Here is a 24205-nt window from a genome sequence, read left to right on the forward strand (position 1 = left end):
TAAAGACATGTTTTTAAGTATCCTGTTATTCAAAGAATACTATGCATATTAAGAAAAAAGGTAAAATATAAACCCCGCCCACCCACCCTATCTCAGTTGTGATCATATTTTTTTATTCTTAGAAGCTTCTGGATGTCGAAGTCTCCAAGAGCTCAATTTCGAAAATGGTTGAAAAATGGTCTAAATTGTCAAAAGTGTCAAAATCAGTCATATCTTATAAGATGTTACCCTCGCCCATCCTCCCTTATTTTCTTGGAAGATATGTCATTTGCCAAAGACAGTCTTATCTTATCAAGGACTAGCCCCGCCAAAAGTAGTTTTATCTTAGCAAGTACTAACCCCGCCCACCCCCAGTCTTCTATTCTAAGGACTAATTTAATTTCTGCTCGGTATAAGATCATTCATTTCATTCAGACCGGATAAAATTAATCACTGAAATGAAGGCTGTGTGGGTGGGTGGGGCTAATAATGTACTTCTATGGAGTGGGATTGGAAACCAATAGAATCTAGGACGTCAAAAAAGTAAAAAAAAAACGTCAATCGTAAATTTTTTGTTATACAATTTGCTACTGCGACTGTAAAAATTGCTATAATTCAATTGAGGAGAGAAATTTTCGAAGAAATGAGGCCAAAATTGAAGAAAATGTGTAGCTAAGTTTCGAAAATTGTTGTAAAATGGGTGAAAATCTCAAAAGTGTCAAAATTAGTGATATTTTATAAAATGTTAAAAAACACATTTAAAATGGTAAATTTTTGTAAGGAAATATGGATTTTGCAATTAGGCTCCGCCCCTAGGTCTGCCGACGAATTACAACTTCATTAATATTTAGATTAGGGCATGTATGGCTGGGGCTTAATCTTTGGCTTTAATTTTTTCTTAATATGTATACATTATATATTCTTTGAATAACACGATACTCAAAAACATGTCTTACATGGTAATTTCTTGTAGAGAAATAATAAAGATTTTGGGTCTCGACTATTAAAAAAAAAAATTCACAGTTGAGATAGGGCGGGTGGGCGGGGCTTATAATTTGCGTTTTATCTTAATATACGTAGGCGTCTTTTCAGAACAAGAGACTTAAAACATGTTTAAAATGGTAAATTTTTGTACAGAATATCGCAAAATAGAAAATACACAATCGTAAAAAAGAAAATTGGTTTCCGGGTAAAAAAATTGGTCAAAGGTTATTTAAACAGAAGTTCCGTCGCCCGTGAAGTACAGGCGAACATATCCTGAGTGTTTCCATTACAAAATTTTCTAATAACACCATTATCACAACAGTACTGTATTCCCAAATTTTCGAGAAAATGGAGTAAGCCATTTTTAATTTAATCAATAAAACAAATTATCTCATTCATTAATTTTTTTGAGCCAGCTTGTATAAGTAATTCTGAGAAATATGATTGCACTGATAGATGCATAGTTTAGATAGGATTTATTCGGCAAAATTTTGAGATGACGTCATGAATTTTGGGGGATAAACGGTTACATTTTGATTAACGATTTCCCAAAAGTCTGGATGCCTAAGGCAAAAAATCAAGACAAATTATATAATTTTTACGCGTAAAAGTATGTTGTTTCATAAAATTTAATTAACATTTACTTTACACATTTCTGATATGACGTCATCACATTGTTGGTGGGAATGATTAGACAAAATTTGATTAGCATTTTATATTCTATACGACTTTCACAATTTTCATAACACACTTATAAAATTTGGCAACAATTGGTCCAACAGTTTCGGAGATTATTTGTCTAATAAAAATCGACATGCACAACGGACAAACAGGCAGACAGGCGGAAACGAGAGACCTGCTTTTTTTATAACGTAAACAACGAAAATTTGTTGCCAAATTCGTAAGATAGGCAACACAAAATTCAGTAGTAACTGGTTGTTCTTGAGGTCATTTGCATAATTTTTCAATTCATTACGTTATTGTTATTAGGACGTAAAACCACTCACTGTGGTTGGTAACAGTGGATAATAAACATTTTTTTTTATTAGACGTACTAACAATACAAATGAAAGACAACAGTACTGCCACCACAGTTTTAAAAACTTACATCCATGGCTCACTAGGGGAAGATTCTTTTTTCGATCAGATGGTATTAAAATAATACCTTAAATCGTTTGCGTGGTAATATTTACTAAAGACTTTCGGCAAATTTTTAGGGGATTTCTACTTTTTCTTCTTTAACCAATAAGATTTTAAAAATCGAAAATATTATTTTTTATGTATGAGTATGTATAATAAATTCCAGGGTGGTGTAGCCAGCGTTCATTACAACCAACAAATATTTCCATTTTTTTGTTAATTACATAATTAACTATTTTAATATAACGGGACCTTGACATTACACTGATTTCAGCAGTTTAAACTTTGTCACTTGTTTAGATTGAGATAAACCACAGTTTTATTTATTATAAAATCAGTGAACCATCCTTCTGAAGACATTACGGTGAAGTCCCATTGCTTCAAGGAAAAAATCCCACCAGAATTCAAAATGGGTATAAATAAGTCACCCAGTTCGCCTCTTCTTCAGTATCATTATATTAGTATAGTTGGCACAAAGACACGATGAATACGCTTGCTACAGCTATAATAGCAACAACGTTTGCTTTAATTTGTAATTTATCACAAATCAATTGTTTACCTGTAATATTTAAAAATATCATTTCGTTTTTTTGACGTTTATTTTATTTGACAATGACATTTGTAACGACTACCAATCTTGAAAACATAAATTACACTAAAGCATTCATTTTAACGCAGTAGAAAAATGTCTTTTAAAAAGACAAACTATGCAATCTAGATTTTTTTCGTCTAATTTCCGTTTGTCACAAATTACGATCAACCCAAAGAAGTCTTAAATATGAACACCATTCCGCCAAAAACTTTCTGAATTACAGTAGGCCACAACCGTGTGGTTGGCACACTTGACATTACGTCGGATCCAAAATTTTTACGGGTGATGTGTCTAAATTCTAGAACGACAACGATGTTAAATTAAAAATAATCTTTGGTTATTAAAACACGATAAAGAAAAATGTTCTGTTATCAGCTTTTTAATAAGGACAAAAGTACGAATTTTAAAACTGTCAGTGAAAAAAACTTCTAAAACCTTAATAAGAGTTTTTTGAAGTTTGAGAAAATTAGATAAGCCGGTTTTGAGTTAATAAAAAATATATGTGCAATATGCAAACTAATGCTTACACAGTAATTCATCTTGAAACAAATTTTGTAACAAATATTTATTAAATACATTTTTGAGATTGCGTCATCAACTTTCTTTTTTTTTGCCATAACCTGTATTGTATACGTACGCTTTTCGAAAAATTATAAAATTTGATTTGACAATTTTATTTTTATGAGAACTCTTATAACTTAAAATAAATTATGTAACGTTATTGTTAATGTAAATAAACGTGCTGTCCGATTTATTCAATAAAATAAATTGACTGATTCATTAATTTTTATAAGTCAGCCTGCATAAATGATAAATCACAAGTATAGATGCTACATATTTTGCCCATTTTGGATAGGATTTATTCGGCAAAATTTTGAGATGACCTCATCAAATTGACCCTTTCATTAATTTTTTGAGTCATCCTGTGTAAAATTCGACACGGATTCAGACACCACAAGTGCAGGAGTATTTTGTTCATAAAATAAAAAAAAAAAACTATTATAAATTTTAGAAATGACGTCGTCCTATTGATGGTGGGGATGGTTAGCCAAATTTTAGTTAGCGTTTAGCCGCCTACAAGATATTCCTAACATACATACAAAATGTGACAACAATCAGTCAGTCCAGTAGATCACTTGTGTAATAAAAATGGATACAGACATCAGACAGACAGACAGACAGACAGACAGACAGACAGACAGACGGAAACGGGACACCCCTGCTGTAGAGGTCATGACAGGTCGAGACAGTATGAAAATGGCAATTCGCCCGATGGCGATTAGCTTTTGCTCGGGAAGTAAAAATGATGTATTATTCAGCTACGGATAAAGTAACACGCTGTAACATAAGTTTCAAATGAAATATTATATTTACTTAATCTTGAAAATAACCAAAATTTCACCGTTTACACTCAGTAGTTTTGAAAATTATCTGTCCAATCAAATCGCCAACAGACAGTTATTATTGTTTCATTTGTAATTTATTTTTGTTTGATGTTTTAATTGTTTATTTGATTTATAGTCTATTATATTGATCTTTATGCTTCAATTGATATTATTTATTAAAATAAATACATGGATATTCAAAAAAGACAGGCACCGCGTGCCTATTAATATCTTCGATTTTTCTGCTAGGTTGCCGGCATACTTAAAATTTTAAGATGGCATACCTGATTGTCAAATTGAAATTTATGGCACGAAGATAGTACCTGTCATCTTCTTATCACAGTTGACAACTGCGAACTGACATGTAGTTACTAGCATTGCTGCAAATAATTCAGAATCACTGGTACTTTCATTAGATTTCAACCATCTAGGGACGTTTTTCATTCGTGACAATAGCTTACACTTGTTTTTGCAAAATTTGGAAGCTTTAGCCACCATTTTTAAGTGTCAAAGCACAATGACACAAGTGACAGATATAATGTGGATTTTAATATTCATTTGATGTATAAGTGACAGTGTGATATTAACTTAAATTTTTACACCATTGTGGTTAAACCCAGTTCTCTGTGTCTGTGTAGCTTATGAATGTGTAGGACTTTCATAGAAATTTGATATAGATATAATAGGTCATGCATTTTGTTTGTAATAAGTTAGTGCTGCCAGTACTCCAGATAGATTGTCAAATTCAATTTGAAATTTGACGTTTTATGTCAAAGTCGCGCGCTGCTGTGATTGTGGTATTTGACATATTAGAATTTTAGATTAAGCAGTAAGTACCAACCGATTTTAAAAATCCATGATCTACTAGACATCAAACATTAACGACGTTTCTTTGTCACTAAGTTATGTCTGGTGTCTGCAATTTTAAACATGCTCCTCAGATGAAATAAAAATTCGTTTGAGAACTTCTGATTTTCGAGGACCTCATTTGACATTTCCACCAATATGGCGGTTGTTATTTAGATTTTGACTTGACATAGAATATGTGTAACTGTCAAATTTTAATAATTATTTTAATTTTTCTGACTTAAAATTAACTTAAATCATGACAAAAACTAGTGACAGTTTTTTAATTTGTGCTGTCTTTCAATATTAAGGTGCCATTTCTACATGTAAGTTTTAGTCTTTTTTTAAGGTTAAATAATGCTGTCACTGTTTTTAAATCTTTAATCTTTATATTTTCAGATGAAAATGTAGCAGACGTTGGAATGCAAGACGGCTGAACGCTTTCCAATTAGAAAATAAATTGAGAAAAGAAGGAAAATTTATTATACTCCAGTTAGGGTTTGTTTCACACTTGATTTTTTTTATTAAATCTTAAAACAAGCAATGGCAGAGAATTTTGAATTTGTTAAAATAGAAGAAAATCAAAGTGCAGACGCTGAACACAACTTTGACTGTACTGAAAATAACTTACAACTCAGTTGTAAAAGCTGCAATTTTCAAACAAATTTTTTAATTCAACTGAAAGAACATTCACGAGGATTCACACAAAACCACCAAATAACCCTCTACAAATGCAATAAATGTGCTTTTGAAACAAATTCCTGCCTCATATATTTAAAGCACATTCATCATAACCATAACCGTAATACTTACCTGAGGTACTCAGAAGATGAATATAATACAGAACCCATGTGGTTTAAGTGTGGTTTGTGTCAGTATAAAGCTAAAAATGAAAGTATGCTTCAAAGCCATCACTACTGGAAACATGAAGAAAACATTCATTGGTTCAACTGTGACCAGTGTCCCTATCAGTCGCGAAGAAAACACGATCTCAAAAGACACAAATTGGCGAAACACACAAATCCAGATGGCGTAAACTGGGAGGAAAAAGGTGTCCAATATCTTACTCGAGAGCACCCGAAAAGCGACACTTCACCTCTAAAAATTGCATGGATGTATTGTGAGAAGTGTTCATACAAAACTGTTGATAAAAGCGCGTACAAAAAACACGTAGTCAGAAAACACACATCTTCAGAAAACGTCGCTTGGTTTCAGTGTACACAGTGTCCTTATCGGGCTAAACTTGAAGAGAATCTACGCAGGCACATAAAGAGCCAACATACCAACCCTGAAAACATCCAGTGGTATTACTGCATGCAATGCTCGTATAAAACCAAGAGAAAAAGATGCTTAAGATATCACAAACTGGCAAAACACGAACTGTTGGAAAAAAGTAACGCTTTGGAAGCGTCAGAGTGGCTTCATTGTGAACAGTGTTCATATAAAACTATCCATAAACATATTCTATCACAACATCAGCTAAAAAAACATGCTACAAGTGACGGTGTTTCTTCGTTGTGTTGTGCACAGTGTTCGTATAAGGCGAAAACGAAGTTCGAAATAAAGATGCATCGAATGATAAAACATGTGGAGTCACATCCTATCGAATCAATTCAGTGTTCATTGTGCTCATTTCGTACCAAAACGAGTAATTATTTAAGAGAACATACGCTGCGTGTTCATCAGATGCGAGTTCAAACCGCCAGAAGGAAATAATTTATTAGGTGTAGCAATATTGTTGATGTTTGTAAAGTTCATGTTTCGTTTTTTATTATATATTTTTTTCAAGTTGATACAGTTATTATTTTATTTTAATTTAATTGTGTTGGCGTGTATTATACACAAAACAAAAATGATATTTAGTTACTACAAGTCTAAAGATGTAAATGTATAACAAACAAAAAATTTTTATGATATTACAGCAATTAATACTCTGTGAAAGCGTAACGTACAAAATTAATATAATCTAAAAAAAAAAAAAAAACAACTCTAGTAAGCTGTGCAATTTATTCAGTTTGACAGTTACAGTCAAAGAACTGTCAAATAGCGCAATCATTATTTTAGAAATAAGTTGTACAGCCTACTAGAGGTTTTTTTTTCGATAATATGATACATACTCCTACTTCAGATCAGAGTGAGCACTGTGATTTCCGGACTCATTTGAACATGCAATTCTTTACTTAAGTGAAATTAGTGCGTTAATTGAAATTTACCCCACCGTTGCATACAATAATAATTATGTACCTTACTTATGAAAAACAATTTACTTAATCTAAGTAATGTTTTTGTGAAATAATTACATCTTAACTTTATTGGGCGTGTTCAACAATATTTTTTTACTGCATTTTAAGAACAAGAAAGGGCTACATATACCGAGTGACTATAAATGTTTGTGATTTTTTATCAGGCTGACAACATTTATATAAAATTGTATGACGGTATACTGATTGTCAGATTGAAATTTATGGCACGAAGTTATTACGTGTCATTTTCTCATCGCATTTGTTAGACGTGCTCATGTCAAAATAGACAAGCATAAACTGACTTCCTAGCATTGCTGCCAATAATTCAGAATTGCCAACATAAAAATTTGCTCCAGCGATGTGACTTCAAAATTTTGAATAATAATTGCTACCTATTTAAATTTTATAAAATAACATTGGAATAAGCTATTCGGATTTTTTTTTAAGGAAAATATGCCAACAAATTTAACAATTTTTTTTATAAAACGTGATTTCCTGTCCACTGATATAAAGCGCTCATAAAATATTACTGTGCATTTTATTTAAGTGGGTAATTTTATACGGACATTAAGGTATCCTAAAGTTAGATATTAACCCATTTTTTATAGATATTTTTCTTCCCCAAAGTGCCCTTTTTGATTAGTCAAAATATCATTATAAGGTAAAAACTATGTTTAAATTCAAGTTGAGTAGTACAACTAAATAATCAAAGAGCATCTACATTCAAAGTTATCATATATATTTTTCGTGACATGTCAAAAGTTATTTTACATATATAGACATATACAGTCATACATTTTAGTTAAAAATATATACAGGTTGAGTCCATAAACGCGCGTTCCTCAGTATATCATTAATATTCTAAAATTCTAATGCGAGGTTACAAGTTGTTCCCAAGCCGATGGCTATTACTTTCATATTTTCCCGACGTTTCATAGCCCCTAAAGTATGAAAAATTAGGTCGCCCATTTCCGTCTGCTTAACTGTTGATATCTATCAGATAGATAATCTCCTAAGCTACAGGACTGATTGTTATCAAAGCTTATATGTATTTCGCGTAGATAGTAAAACGTTAATCTGCCATTTCCACCAACAAACAGTGTGATGATATCACCTCAAAATTTTGAATAGTAAATGTTAATTAAACTTTATAAAATAACATACTCTTGTAATTGTGGTTTATGAATCTGTTTTAATTTTTTACGTTAGATTTTTGGAAATATAACAACATTCTACAATTTCATTAGAAACTGCAAAAGTCAATCACTGAAACTTTAATTTAAGGTTATCCTAAGCATAATTTATTCATTTGTTCCCCACAAAAACTTGATGATAATGAGATTTATCATTTTATTATTTATCAGATCTGAATTTTTAACAAAAACAATTTTTCAACGCATTTATTCCGAACTTTACCTTCACCCTATTAGAAATTAATAAAACTTAATCATTTTATTGAACTCAAGTATTTACTTACATAAATGGTGATTGTAATATTATTTTATTCCTATACCGGTTGTCCAAATTTACCGGTTCTATTGTGGTATTTCAATTATTTGAAAAAACAGAAGTTCAAAATTTGAAACAAAGAAATCTACATATATGATATAATGTAAATTTTGTCAAAAACTGAGCTTTTGGAAAAGTTATCTAAAAAACTACAAAAAAATCATCTGGGAAAGAGATTTCCACGGGTTGATTCAAAAACATTGCTTATTGAGGGTCTGGGGTAAATCATTAGGAATTTTTTTTTTATTCTAAAAATTGACATATTTCCAGGAAAATGGTAAAAATTTTCGAAAAAATGAAATCGAAAATAATGTCGAGAATAAAAAAAACTGTTTCAAATGTCAAAAAAAAAAAATCAAAAATTTCATGTATTGTAAAAATGAACCTTCGGAAATTTTGACTAGGAATCACAAAAAAATTGATCGCGGCTACCTGGTTTGAAAAATATAACACGCTATAATAAGCAGGGTCAAGGTTTTCAAAATTGCCAGATATCATATTGGCAATTCTGTAAAAATGTAGGATTTTCAAAGATATATAGTCGAAAATAACGTCTTTCGGTAATTTCGGAATTTGCTCAAGAAAAAGTAAAAAATTTGAACTTTTAGAAAAATTGACTAACATTTGACAAATCTGCTATATACGACGACCTGAATCGAAAAATATAACACGTTTGTGATTCCGAATCAAAATTTTCAAAATATTCGGTTTAAAAATAAATTTTTTTCAAAATTCTAAAAATTGTCATATTTCATATTGGCGATTCTGGAAAAATGATGTAAGAATTTTCGAAAAAATGAAGCCCGAAAATAATCGGTAATCCTCGAATTTGGTCAAAAAAGGTCAAAAATTTCATGGAAAAACTGACGAAAGATCTATAAAAAAATTGTTATATGGCTATCCACGACCTGATTCGAAAAGTATAACATGTTTATGTTCTAAGATCAAGATTTTCAAAATATTCGGTTTGAGGATATATTTTTTTTAATACTAAACAGCGATGTTCCATATCGGCGATCCTGGAAGAATGGTAGGAATTTTGGAAATATTGAAGCTGAAAATAGGCTCTAGAAATCGAAAGCTATAAAAAACATTTTTGGTAATTTTCGATTTTGCTCCAAAAAAGATCAAAAATTTCATTCGGGAGATATTGAACCATTGAGTTTTTGGAAAGGAGATCGAAATCTATAAAAAAAATCTCTTCCGTAACTAAAAGTCCACGAAAAATTTCCTATAGAAATTTTGACGATCTGAATCGAAGATCGTCATAACCCCAGCCAAATTTTTGAAAAAAATTCGGTTTAAAAGTAAAATTTTTAAAAATTTTCTTTCAATAATTTTCGAATTTGGTCAAGAAAAAGGCAAAATTTTGAGCTTATGGAAAAAGTTACCAAAAAGCCACAAACAGATCTCTACGATATGAATCGAAAAATGTAACACGTTTACGATCCTAGGTTACGATAAAAATTGCGATATTGGCAATTCCAAAAAGAGAATAGGAACTTTCGTCGAAATAAACCCGAAAATAAAGTCTGGAGATCGAAATTTACAAAAAAATGTCTTTCGGTAATTTTCAACTTTACTCAAAAAAAAGGTCAAAAATTTTGTCTTGAAAATTTGAACTTTTGGAAAAAATTGACCAAAAATTGACAAATGAATCTGTTATATAATATAGACGACTTGATCTATTGGCGATTCTGGGAAAATGATACGAATTTTCGAAGAAATATAACCGAAAATAGCGTCTCTAATTAGTAGTATACAAACAAATCTTTCAGTAACTTTTGAATTTTCTCAAAAAAGTAACAAATTTGAGTTTTTGGAAGAAGTGACAAATAAAATACAAAAAATACTGCTATAATATATATCTGGATGACCTGGTTCGAAAAATAGAAAAATAAAACATGTTTATAATCCCCATTCAAAATTTTCAAAATATTCGCTTTAAAACAGATACACATAATGTTGTACTTTGACAGTTCAAACATATCTTTACTTTAATTTATAGTAGTTGTCATAAAAAAAAAACAGAATGCGGACAACTAAATTTTATATTTTTTCTAAGAAGGTGGATTTGTTGGATGTACTCTAGGAGCAGGTCCGTCGACCGACTCTCTACCTTTGCGTTTTCTCGACCTTTCATGACCCCTACAGTACGAAGAAATAGGTCTCTTAGTATAAATGGGTTTTAAACTGTAGAAAATAACATAGTCGTACACATGTAGTTTATGACTCCGTGTTCAGTTTTTGCCCGAAAGGTCCAGATTTTTGGAAAAAAAATTAAAAGTTATAAAACAACATTTTACAATTTAATTTTGAATCTGCAAAACCGAATGCTCTGAAATTTTGGAGATGTTTTAAAGTTATCACAAGCATGGTAAATTTTTGATCAAAATATATTTGCTTATCTCCCCCAAAAAATTGATGACGTCGTCTCAAAATTTTGCCGAATAAATCCTATCTAAAATTTGCAAAATATGGTCAGTCTATATTTATAATTTATCATTGCGGTTATATTTTTTAGATTTGCTTATACAGGTGACTCAAAAAATTAATGAATCAGTCAATTTATTTTATCGAATAAGTCAAGAATTGCAAAACTGAATACTTTGAAATCTTGCAGACGTTTTAAAGTTATTGTAAGCATTGTAAACTGTTAATCAAAATATATCTGTTTATTCCCTCCAAAAAATCCATGACGTCATCTCAAAATTTTGCCGAATAAATTCTACCCAAAATGTGCAAAATATGATGAGTTTTTACTTGTAATGTATCATTGCATTCATATTTTTTAGATTTGCTTATACAGGTGAATATAAAGATTTAATGAATGAGTCAATTTATTTTTTTGATTAAATAAGGAACGGCTCATTCCATTTTCCCAGAAAATTTTGGAAATACAAAACTGTTATTTTTTTAGTATTACACTACACCAATCCAAGTTGACATACGTGTCCTTTTGGTGTCCTTGTAAAAATGTTGATGACCTCATCACAAAATTATGTAAAGTAAAAACTCAATTCGAAAAAGCTGGATACGTTTCATTGTAATTTAGGTACAAGGGAAGGTCTGTCGAAACTACTTACGATCAATTTTTCTTTAGCCGCTCTTGAAAAGCTATAAAAGATCGTTACATAAAACGTTACTTTGTGGTTCAGCATTTTTTTTTGTTTATTAAAATTGCTTACACAGGACATTTGCAAAGAATCGATTTATTTTATTCGTTTTCTTTGGAATGACGCATCGAATTCTTCTGAAATTAATGCAGAATGTTATAATATAAGCTACATATTTCAAGGTCAACATATTTATTTCCTCCTGCTCTTCTAAAAGCTGATGACGTCATTAAAAAATTGATCTTAAATTATTAAAACACCTCTGAAGTACAATCAAATAAATCCCGTTTCTGCGATAAATGATCAAAATTGGTTCCTATAAGTTAATATAAGAGGTGTCTGAATAGTTAAACTACAGGTAGAGAAGCATGTTATGTATAGTTTTAAGTGAGTTTTTCATAATAGAATTTTGGAAAAAATGGGATATAAAAAAAGTGAGAAAAGGGCTTATACACTGACAAAACAGGTAACAAAAACGCCACAAAGAAGGCGACTAAAAATATGATTGTACTGAAGTATCTTATTGATGCATTATAGATATGATTTATTCAGTCAAATTTTGAGATTAAAGTCGCGATCTTTTCTATAGAACCACTCCCTAGTGTAAATTTTCAAAATTTGTTTGGTGTAAGTGACCTTGACGGGTTTCTGGGGGAAAACATAGGTGTCAAAAATTTGACAGGTTAGATGGCCCCATTGTCAATGTAGATATTTTATTTTAATAAACAGATGAACAGAACATACAGTCTGCACGGGATACAGTGCGGCATAACTGAGGGCAACCGAAACATTCGTGTTGTGCTAGTTTCGATTGCCATATCAACTACCGCTACCAACCGCGTTCGGCGTAAAGTACTAGATGACAGGGCTACCAACTTGACTTTTTATCGAGTGGTTCCGTAGAAATGACCGCTACTGTATATCTTTGTTTTTTAGAGCAGATCAACAAAAAAAAACTGATTAGTGATTTGTAATCTTCCTGATAACCTTAAAACATTTACAAGATTTTAGAACCCTCGGGCTTATAGTTTTTAAGTTAAGTAGTAAAGATTGCAGTCTTCAGGGGGTCAAGAACACAAATAATATACACTCAAACCGGTGTATAATGGGTTGCATAACTTTCCATGTGTAATATGTGATAATGAACGATTTTTTTCATTTCAGGTTTCTCTTGCTTTCGTCGAAATTTTGTTTTGGGTTTTTACATTCTAATTACTTTTCCTAAAACACTCCTCAAGATTCACCTGCAACATCTCACTTTATCATTGATCCCTGTCTTTGTCAAAGTTGATTGACATTTGTCGAAAAATAGCAAGAGGGGGGAGCATGACCGCCGCACCAACCAAACCGACAAAAAATAACTAGATTGAACTTCTCTCATTATCGTTTCTTCTTAAATTTATTCAATAACTTTCAGCAATAATTAATCACTGTGCTTTATTAGAGAGCCGGTGATTTTTAGGTAGTCGCCGCTTCGAAACTATAGACTTGAAGTTGTCGTTTTGTTGGCGCAAGGTTGGCAGTTTCTGGTAAATGGTAGAAGGGTAGACGAAGCAGGAACGTGGCGTCTTTGCTGTTTGTTCCTCCGAGCAGCAATAACCTCGGGTCACCCGCCGTCGTATATCCCCGCGCATACGGGCGCTTTTCGCTTGTGTTCAGAGTTCCATGACTGTTGGAAATATTTACCATCGTGTGACGACATACGTCTCTGGAGAGAGATAACCGCATTGAGGTCGTCCGCACGGGTCTGTCCGTTTCATTTCAGCGTTTACGCGAGCTGGTAGACGGTGTGGGCATATTTTCGGATTCGGAAAGTCGTTTTCGCGTCGTTTCGAGGATTTCAGTGAAGTGTCAGTGATCATGGTGTGCTGTGTGCGAGTGTCAAACTCGCAGTGAAAGCCAGTGTCGGAGTGAAATTGTTGATGTGATGACAGTTTAGCGGCGAAAATGGCCTCAAGTTCCACTTTCGAGGCGAAAGTGCTGATGGCCAAAGGCAAGCGGGCGACGGCCGCGTACATCCACGCCGACTGCTCCAACAACCCCTGCCCCCAGCACCTCAACGCCGTGCTGGACAGCCTCCTCAACCCCGCCAAGTCGATCGACGAGTGGGAGACCATCGACTGGTGCAAATGGCTGATGGCCGGGGGCAGGACCCCGGACGAGTTCGCCAACACAGGTAAAGGCGGCGGCGGCGGCGGTTTTCGGGCCGGATGGCACCGGTGCCAAAGAAACGGCCTTGAACGGCCCCAGGTCGCTCTTGTGGAACGTGGTGGCGTCAACGGCAAGAGCTCGCGTTGCATCATTAACTCGCGGATTTGCGAGGTGATGGGGCGGTTTGTCGTCACGTGATGCAAATTGACGTACGTCGTGGTTGGCATGTGGGGTTAGGGAGACATTTTATGTGGCCTGTCTTCGTTTTAGAGTTCAAGTTCGCATTGTTGCCAAAAACGAGTATTGGGGATTATTTGCGGCCGCCCAAGGGTACCTTTCCAGGTAGTTTTAAGTTGCTTCCAGGTAGATTTGTTTTTTACTGGGGGAGAAAGAGAATGTGAGCCGAGGGCTAGCGAAAGTGATGAAGTGTCGTCTTCCTGGTTGGGTCAGGGGATTTTTTTTTGTATAAAATATTAGTCATGCCAGATTTTTGATGATACATTCTGAAGGGATGCAAGTTTGAAAAAACTTCTGCGTGGGGTGGTGATATAAATCCCATATTAAATCAATATGGTTGAAGGTCAGATTTTGCCCTTAAATAACGTTGAGGGATTTCTTGATTTCACATTTCAATATTCCTTTGTGTAGTAGACAAAGTTTAGAACTTACAGTGTAGTTCATATGTCCTAAATTGTTCAGCTAACAATAGAGTAAAGGTGTCCTATGTGTTTAAATACAAAATTGGTCGAAGATTATTTCAACAGAACTTCCCTCGCCCCTAAAGTAGAGTACATCAAATCCAGCTGTTTTGAAAAATTATAAGATTTGATTTCTCTAGATTTGGCTCAGCTTCCGCTGGCCTGGCCCTAGCTACGGCTCTCTCTAGCTAGGGGTCATGAAGCCTCAAGAAAATATGAAAATACCAAGTCGCCTGATGGACCCGATTTCTATGCATAGTATAGTATCCCAAATACAAGGTTACGGGCTATAAATCAAGGGTTTGCCTCAATATTTTGCCACCTCAATATCTACCGCTGGGTAATCCGCTTAAAGATTTTTGGTACATTAAACCAAATATAATTTGTTCATGTTTCGACGGTCGGGAGCAGGTACAGTCACAAAGATTTACAACTGTGGGTTTGCCTTATTAACTGCTCCATTGTCTTCACAACACCCTAATTTTACAACAGTCAGATAATTGTAGTATTTGGGAGACTTTACCTTAGCTTACGCTCAATTTGTAAAAATGAAGAATATCTCGAAAGTGAAAATTTCTCAAGTCGGTTTGAAATAATTGTGAAAAGTAGATTCAATAATGAATGTTTTTTATTGAGGCTAGATTAAGGTAGCACATTTAAATGAAAGACAATCTAATAGTAACTATAGGTTTTTTTTGATTGCTGGTTATATTATGAACTACACACAGAGACGTTGGTTTACACATAGTTCAGTATGGTAACAATCAAGTTCAACACCAACTAATTAATACAGGGTGTCATTTTTATTTGATAGGTATAACACCTGTAACTTTTTTATTTTTGAAGATAGGTCCTTTGTTCTTCGGACAAATTTGTCTCCTAGAAGAGCTGTTTCATAATAAACTGATTGTTTTAATTTACCTTTCCGGTAACACGGATTCATTTTATATTTTTAAATGGGACATCCAGTATATTTTTTAATAAACGAATCGTTTTCATTTTTTACCACAAAAAATCACAAACAACCAATATTCTTCTAAAATTAATAATAAAAAAGCTATTCAGCAGACTAATTGAAAAATTAATATTTCTTTATGAAAATCTAGTGTTCATGAAATTTAATTAAAATAATTTTTTGAATATTTCGAATATATTTTTCTAAACGTCTAAAATACCAGAAGAAACAAAGTATTAAATTTGAATACACCAAGAGTGCAAGTATTTCTCACAACAAATTTTCAAAAATATCTAGTTTGATCGATTCACATTTTTGCACGTCTATAAATGCCCTGTGTGGCATTCGCTATAAAGTGTGGGTTTAATGTTGTGTAAATCTCTCTGATGCATTGTTTCAAGATATCTTTGTCCCTCCATTCATCAAAGCATTATCTTTTATGAAACCACGAAAGAAATAATCAAGGGAGTTCAAATCAGGCGAACTTGGAGGCCGTCTTATTGGGCCTTTATTCTCCATTCAACGATCTTGAAACATTTTTGTTAAAAAATATCCACGTTTCTCACGTTGTAAGGTGGTGCCCCATCTTGTTGAAAATATAAGTTTTGGACGTGATTCACCGGTAAGTTATCTAAGTAGTAAATATTGCTCAGATATTTAAGTTGATATAAAAAAAGTATGGTCCAATTAAGGTATTATTTACCATGCTAAGCCATAGATGAAATTTCCAAGTTCTTTGGATTTTCCTTCGTTTGAATAAATGCAAATTTTCAGTAGACCAATAGTGAGTATTGTATTTAGTGAAAATGCCTTGTTGATGAATGAAGCTTCATCGCTACAAATAATGTTTTCAAAAATAATTGTACTTTTTGGCTTCTTATTAGTAGACATTCTGCTATTTCCTGTCGTCTGGCAAAATCACTTACTTCAAGATGGTGGTTTCCATATTTAAACTATTTTCAACAAAAAACATTGAGCATCGTATTGTACTCCCAGTTTAAAGTGATTTTTATGATAAATCCCTAGCCATTAATAAAAAAGTGGTCGGTTCCTTACAAGGGCCGTACTTTGTTATTCCACTCATATTGTCCGTCATGGGGTAATAATGAGGTGATAATGTTTATTATCTTGTCATAAAAACCATTTTAAACTGGGAGTACAATACCATCATCTTCGGTACTATTGGCGAATTTTCTCTTTTTCACTTTGAAGTTGAACAGACTTCTGTTTTTTACATTGTTGATAATTAAGATAAAACTGATTTTAGCAATGATATACCCTCTAAGAAAAGAGAGGGTGGGTGGGCGGGGCTAGTAGCTGCCAAGATAAAACTGATTTTGGCAAATAAAATACCCTCTTAGAGAATATAGGGCGGGTGGGCGGGGCTAGCTCTTGCTAAGATAAAACTAATTTTGGCAGATGCCATAGAATAAGAATAGAGAGGGTGGGTGGGTGGGGCTAGTAATTGCTAAGATAAAACTGATTTTGGCAATGACATACTCTCTAAGAAAAGAGAGGGAGGGGGGGCGGGGCTAGTTGCTCCCAAGATAAGACTGATTTTAGCAAATGACCTATCCTTTGAGAAATTTGATTAAATTATTATAAGAAAAGACACTAGAGGCTCCAAAGCACTTTCAAATTCCTTCCAAACAGGAATACTTAGAACACGATCGTACGAAAATAGTGTTCGTTATCGAAATTTTCCAGAAGTACCTACTGCAATATTATTGTTTTGAGCTATTACAACAATGATAAAGCTCCAAAAATATGAACAATCTTTTTGTTACAAGTGTCGAACTAAAAATCAAACACCTATTTTTCAAGTTAGGTTTGAATTGTTTTACTAAATAATTTTTTGATTATTGACTTTAGAATATTAGTTTGATTTGGATTTTTGTAGTAAAAAAGCAAGCTTTCCGTTTATAAAAAAATATACCGAGTGATTTTTTTAAAACAGTGAAGACAGATTTAAAATTATACAAATCTGCTCAAAGAATTATAGATTTATCTTTAAAAATAAAAAAAGTTACAGGCGTTGTACCAAATAAAAAAAGAGTTTTTGAGAGTCTTATGAAAACTACTACATTAAACTGAAGTGTATAATCGAAAAGAAAACTCCATCAAGTCAGTTATGGAATCAATTTTGTAGAAAAAGCAAGTAAACTCTCTAATGCAAGCAATAGAAGAATTTCACGAAAATTTTCCAAAGTAGCTGAAAATCTGCGGGTGACGATTTAATCTTGATGCTTTGACAGGTTTCTTGAGTAATACGAAAATCTGGCAGTGGCAAACCAGTTAAAAGGACGGTAAAAAGTATAACAGATGCAGAACGGCGTATGGACACTCGCTTAAAAAATCCACCCGAAGGCTGTCCCAACAAACTGGTCTGTCAGACGGAACATACCAGCTAATTCGAAAGAAAGTTCTGGGTAAATTTCCTCACGGATTACGTTGTGAGCAAGAGCTCAAACCTGTCGATTATCCAAGCCGTTTCAAAATCACATGAACAGTGACATTCTTATCAAAACCTTTTTTACCGACACCGCTGGCACCGAAACGATTTTTTATAACCCTTCATTCAGGAACTGATATTTTATGATGCCACCGCCCACGAAACTAGTGAGACAATAGACCTGATGCATGAATTTTGTTGAACGCTTGACAGATTTTCTTCCAAGGTTCTCTATTATTTTGTCCTTCCTGAATTGAAGAATACATCCGATAAATGAACTCACAGAGGCGATTTAGAGCGCGTGCAATTAAATCACTCTTCAAGATTTAACAAAATAAATAAGATCAAGTGCTAGTGTGAACTGAAATTGAAGAACCCAAAATATTAGTTATTCCCGATTGTTAATAATAAATTTTTAAGTGAGACAAGTTTGAAATAACCGCTGCGTGGGATGCTGATATAAATCCCATATTAAATCAATATGGTTGAAGGTCAGATTTTGCCCTTAAATAATACTTGGGAGATTACCTTAAGTGCTTTAAAACAAAAATTTTAATCATTGCGAATATTTTCCGCTGGTGCAACTAGTAGACTTTCTCGGACTTTTGAAAGTAGTAAAAGTAAGGAACGTTATTCTGGTTAAATTTCTTTTAAAACTGTCTGTTTAGGTCAAGTTCCGCCGATCAATGGACATTTGACGTCTGACGTTTAAAGCATTTTTTTTGTGAAAAATACAAGCATAATTTTATAAAAACTAGCACAGAAAATGAAGTTTGATTTAACAAAAATTAATAATCCGCTTGACCGAACAGTTAATGTTTACTTTGATGATTTGTTCACGGTTATTTCCTGTCGCATTACTTGTCACTCAAGGTGGACCGACAGCAGCGAAACAGATCCGTATTTGCAGTTTTCCAGAAATAACGATTCATAAGTCATTAAAAAACTCTTTCGTCTGGATATCAACAGGGTTACTTTTTAACGAACTGAAACAACTTACGTCGTTACCAATTTTAGACGATAATTAATTAATAAATATTTCACAGGATTTTTCGTGAAGATCGTTAACTACTAATTTAATTGGAATAGTGGCAGGATTTAATACTCACATTAATCAAGGTTAGATTAGTCTGCATTATAATTTTTTTACCATTAGTTAGAGTAACATTTTCAAACACTCATTCCAAAAATGAGTTTCTAGAATTTAGACGGATACAAATTGGAACCCAAACACTCCTTTTTCTCTAAATTGTGATAATGAAGACAGGTGAAGTCATGACTTTAGATTCGGCTTATGAAAAAATGTCGTACAATAATGTAGACCGAGAATTGAAAATTGATGTCGACAGATGTCCGATACAACTACTGAGTCAAATCGACCTGAAAGGTGGAACAAATATTTACTCCAAGAAACAGAGCAGGTAATAAAAAATGTGTACGTTTGGCTTTGGAAAACTGGATCGTTTGTTGCAGCTGACGAAAAATTTCTAAAACATTCCAAGATCTATCTTCGCTAAAGAGCTTTATAGCTGAAAGAGTCTTTTTGCATTTATGAGTTAATTTTGCTTGTACTTGATCTTGATGTTGTAACAAAGGCCTGAATATTTAAAATAATGTGTGGAACACCTTCAATAAAAATACCAAAGGTCAGTACTATTGATAGCAAATACTTGTTATAATAGCGCGACACTGTTATGTAAAATCATATATTTGCACAAAAAAGCACCACGGCAATTTTTTATCAACACTGGACCTAAAACTTCAAGAAACATACTTTCCCAAAATTTTTGCGCCGAACAGTTGGTTTAAATTTGTCTTCGTGAAAATTCATTTCGTTCATTCTATTTTTATCTTTTTGCCCCAAATCAAAATTAATAAATCCTGCGAAATCGTAACGATCGTTGTATTCCTAGACTGCCGCAGACGTTTCAGTTGAGAGTTGGATGGCACCAGGGCCACCTAAGAAACGGCCTTGAACGGCCCCAGGTCGCTCTTGTGGAACGTGGTGGCGTGAACGGCAAAAAGCTCGTGTTGCATCATTAAACTCGCAAATTTGCGAGGTGATGGGGCGGTTGCTGTTACGTAGCAGTTGAAGAATATATTTTCAAAATAACACATCTGATTCATAACACCTTTGTTTCTTTTAAGCAAGCATAAACGTGATTGGTTTCCAATAAGAAATTCAGTCTTCACTATTTGATTTTTGTCTGTTCAATGTTATACTATCGTAATATCGGCGTGTTCCTAGAATCGGAGTGAATTGTTTCTACGAAATGAATTTTATGGATACAGTCTATCTTGTATTTGCTACAAAGGTCAGTCTCACGCAGCTTGCTAGTAACGAAACGCTGAAGAAATATTTGTGTTTGTAGATTGTAGAAGATAAGTATTTGGGCGAATTGTGACCTTCCAGGTAGTTTAAGGTCGGTTTCAGGTAGAGCTGTCAATGGGCGGTGAATGGTCTTTGAAGGGGAATGGGAGGCGATGTTCAAGCGAAAGTGATGACAAGTTTTAATAAAGCGTTCACTTCCTGGTTAGGTCAGGGAAATTTTACTACATATTACATATTAGCTGCTGGTCCCTGTTTTCTTTAGAATTTTTGGCAAAAGTTGTGTTTTTCCGAGTTTTAGTGATTGGAACTGCCGGTGGAATGGTGACATAATCTATATTTTTGAACGTGAGTCACAATGAGGTGACAATAAATATAATCAGTATAAAAATTTATGTCAAAATCTTATTATTTAAGTTACATGAGTGAGGAGAAATAATAATATTTGGTTATTTTTGTTGCTATTGTGATAACCTTTTAATATAAGGGAATTTGAGGTTCTATAATTTGTATTTGTCATATTTTTAGAAGTAATCGAATGATTTATCAAAACGTTTGTGTTTGGAAATATCAATGCTGTTTTTCTGCGTTATTCTTTTCGACAATAGGATCAGCTTCAATAATTTAGTATTTGGATGAAATTTATTACAAACATTGTCATGGTTCAATAATCTGCTTCTATCTAGATATTTATTTAAATTTTTAAGTAAATTCTGTGCGACCGAACGAGACAAAACAAAAACACATATAACCTGAAGAAGCTTGACATTATGACATGTGTAACTAGTTTACTAGGTTCATGTATAAAATTAACATTTATTATCTCAGTGATATCAAATAAAGTTGCTTGATGGTGTATTTTTAGCAAATAGAATATTCGTTTTATTGTATTAAAATTTGTTTGTTGTCTTCACCTAATGTTATCTCAGAGTCATAAAATTATTTTCACTATTTAAACTAAAGTAAGATAAGTTGGTGTTGAAATCTGATTGAGTAAACAATGATGTGGCAGGTAGTTTTCTGCAGATAACAGATTATAGTCCTTTCGCTTTGTCATAGAGAAATCGTCGTTTTTTTAATTTTCAAATTCTGTTTAAATTAAAGTTCAAATTTTTTTTCTATTCGAAAAATTAAAGTATAAAGCAATTTTAAATTGTAAAGCAAATTTGCAACAAAACGAAACCGCTAATAGGTTTGGCATTGAATTAGGATAGTTTTTAATTTTGTTAGTTCAGTTTTTGTCGTCTATGATTAGCATTGTTCTCATGTTTAATTTTTTCATCACGCTGAATTTTTTGGTTTTTGTGGACTAATGACTAGGGCACCTTAATTTTTTTCTGGTGATTTTGTGAAAGTCGCTGATTTTATTCCTAAATTTTTATCACCTGATTTGTAAACATTTATGAAGGCCGATGATTTTGATTGAAATACAAGTAAGTCGTAAATTGTGTATTTCTTGAGTTGATTTATGCATTGTAAATTTCGAAAAGCGTGTACTGTAAAATTGAAAAATTGCGTACAGGTTTTTAAAGCCAGAAAAAACTTAATTAGATACAGTATGCATTAAATTTTTTCTTGTTCTTGTCACATGCAGGAAATAGATAAATTATTTGCCCAAAATGAAATTCAGCGAAGTGCTCGATCAGAGAAAATCTCGCCTTCGGCTCAGCCATCAACTTTCCTAACAGTGAAAAACGAGTACATGCATAAATATTGTAAAATGTAGGTGCTATTTCTAGAATTGTACGATTATGTGTAGATTCCGGCTTAAAACTTTTAATTATCTCTTGCTTGCAGAATGAAACGGAAAGGACTATTAAAATTATTAATTGTTGGAAGTTTTAATGCAGCTAATTTTCTGATAAAGATCAAACTTATGTTGTGCTTAATAGGCAGCTAGTCATCAGATTATTTTCTTTTATAATTGTTCAAAACGCATAGGGAATGTATCATTTAGAATAGAATAAAGTTATAAATTTTATGTGGATTACCTTTCCTCTCTAGTAACGATGAACTTGATCCTATAAGGGTCTCTGATTATATTTTAAGAATTTGTATTTTTTAGTTTCTTCTGTTTGTTCTTCACTCGAAAACGGTGAGCAAACATTCCACTTCCGGAGGCGCAAAACTCGTGTTGATTTTGATCTTTAAATATGTACGTCTGAAATTTTTGGTTGTTGGTCGACTCCCAACCTTCTGTACTGAATTATATTTGGCCGGGTGAATCAGCCCGAACTTTCACTTCATTTTTAACAGCTTTTTGCGTTTTCGCTTAACTATAACATTGACTAAATAAAAATTAAGAAAAATGTAAACAAATTTAGACAGGGTCGGCCTTAGAGTCGTTGACTTGTCAGTACAAGATATTCTCGTCACGCCGTTTTTATAGGTATGTAGATCGATTTGTTTTAAATTCAGAATGCAGAAATAAGTACGTTGCTAGCGACAATTATTTAATATTCGAACGTCAACTCAAAGTAATTGCCAATACAACGAAGCCGTGATTTCTTGATGTGAAAGGAATATCTCTAAAAAAAATTTTATATCATCGAAATTCCACAATAAACTTTTGTATCTAACTAGTCCCTGTGGGTGTTCATCACTACGATATCGACACCTTCGTAGATTCCAGGCCGAAATTTTGAATTAAATCGTCACCATTTTGTGACAATTATGTAAAACTGGAAGTTAAACTATCCAGTGTGGGTTTAATTTCCACGACTCTGAGATCTATTGTCGAACGGCAAAATAGTGAGAAAAATCGTGCTTTCTACTCCGAATCGTCATTACCGGCCGTTCGAAATTAATTGGAATCACGCAAAGACAATGCTCTCCGAATCTGATAACATAATTAAAAGGTTGGTAGTAAATTTCAGGTTTCGCCAATTACAAGTGCAGGTTTTAATTTCGAATTCCTGCCAGATTCATGCAATCTTTTCTTAATGATACAAGTTATGAATCTGATGAACGTGAAATCTAAAAACTGACGTCATGCGTAACGTGATTGGTTACTTCCTTCATCACATGTAGCATTAATTTAATAATGTGCATAAATCTTAGGCCGAACCTGTACGCCGGTTTTTGACTCGGATTAGGACGTGCCAATTAACGAACGTGAAAATGGCGATTTTAGTCCACTCGCCTTTCCGTCTGGTGCGATCGTCCAGCCGTAAATGGAAATTTTTTTTGCCAAAACACCTGGACGATCATTTTTCCGAGACTTTCTTTGACGCCGTCATCTCCATTGTACCATTAACCATTTAGCAATTGTTTATCGTCCAACGACCGTCATCCATTGTCATTTTTTCGTTTTGGGATTTGCAATTTAAATCCTCGTCCATATTTATATGACCTCCTTTGGAATTTCACTCTGGCCGTTGTGCTGTTGTGTTATGGTTCAACATTCTGAGGGCAGGCGGAAGGTTATTCTTTCATAATTGTTCGAAGTATGCCATATGTTGTCTTTTCACGACGGTTCGTTCGGTTTTCACGGCGCACAAACACGAGGAAACGTACTTGAGGAATTAATATCTGGACTTTTTGTGGTGGAGAACCAGCCTTGCTCGATAATGGTATGAGTAATTTTATGAAACCTGCTGTAATCTGATGACGACGATGTCCTGATCATGGGCTCGCCTTGACGGTCGAGACCGGTTGACTAATTTTTTGGAGGTGGAGGCTGTGTACAACGCTGATACGTCATGGTATGAATCGAGCAAGTTTGGGATTTTTTAGAACTGGATTCGATTAGCATTTTTTTGGTGGGTTTTCGTTTTTTTTTGTCTAGTGGACAGGCTGACCAATATTTAAATTTAATCGTGTTTAA

General features: G+C 33.4%; 2 protein-coding genes across 3 annotated transcripts in view; both read left to right on the top strand.

The window, feature by feature from the left end:
• Positions 1 to 5110: 5110 nt before the first annotated feature.
• On the top strand, positions 5111 to 6676 carry LOC135123070 (zinc finger protein 142-like). The gene is made up of 2 exons (XM_064047576.1): positions 5111 to 5252; positions 5326 to 6676. The coding sequence occupies exon 2, from the start codon at positions 5470 to 5472 to the stop codon at positions 6640 to 6642; it is 1173 nt and encodes a 390-aa protein (XP_063903646.1). The 5' UTR covers positions 5111 to 5252; positions 5326 to 5469; the 3' UTR covers positions 6643 to 6676.
• Positions 6677 to 13316: 6640 nt separating this feature from the next.
• The window catches only part of Ubr3 (Ubr3 ubiquitin ligase), a 135018-nt gene continuing 124129 nt past the window's right edge, over positions 13317 to 24205 (top strand). For both annotated transcript variants that reach the window (XM_064048297.1, XM_064048298.1), the window contains exon 1: positions 13317 to 13970. In XM_064048297.1, coding sequence (XP_063904367.1) covers positions 13742 to 13970 — 229 coding nt within the window. In that variant the 5' untranslated portion in view covers positions 13317 to 13741. The remainder of the gene's footprint in view (positions 13971 to 24205) is intronic.

The sequence above is a fragment of the Zophobas morio genome, unplaced genomic scaffold, assembly GCF_036711695.1.
Source record: "Zophobas morio isolate AGI-343-1 ecotype UQ-CSIRO unplaced genomic scaffold, CSIRO_AGI_Zmor_V1 ptg000006l, whole genome shotgun sequence".
Lineage (NCBI taxonomy): Eukaryota > Metazoa > Arthropoda > Insecta > Coleoptera > Tenebrionidae > Zophobas > Zophobas morio.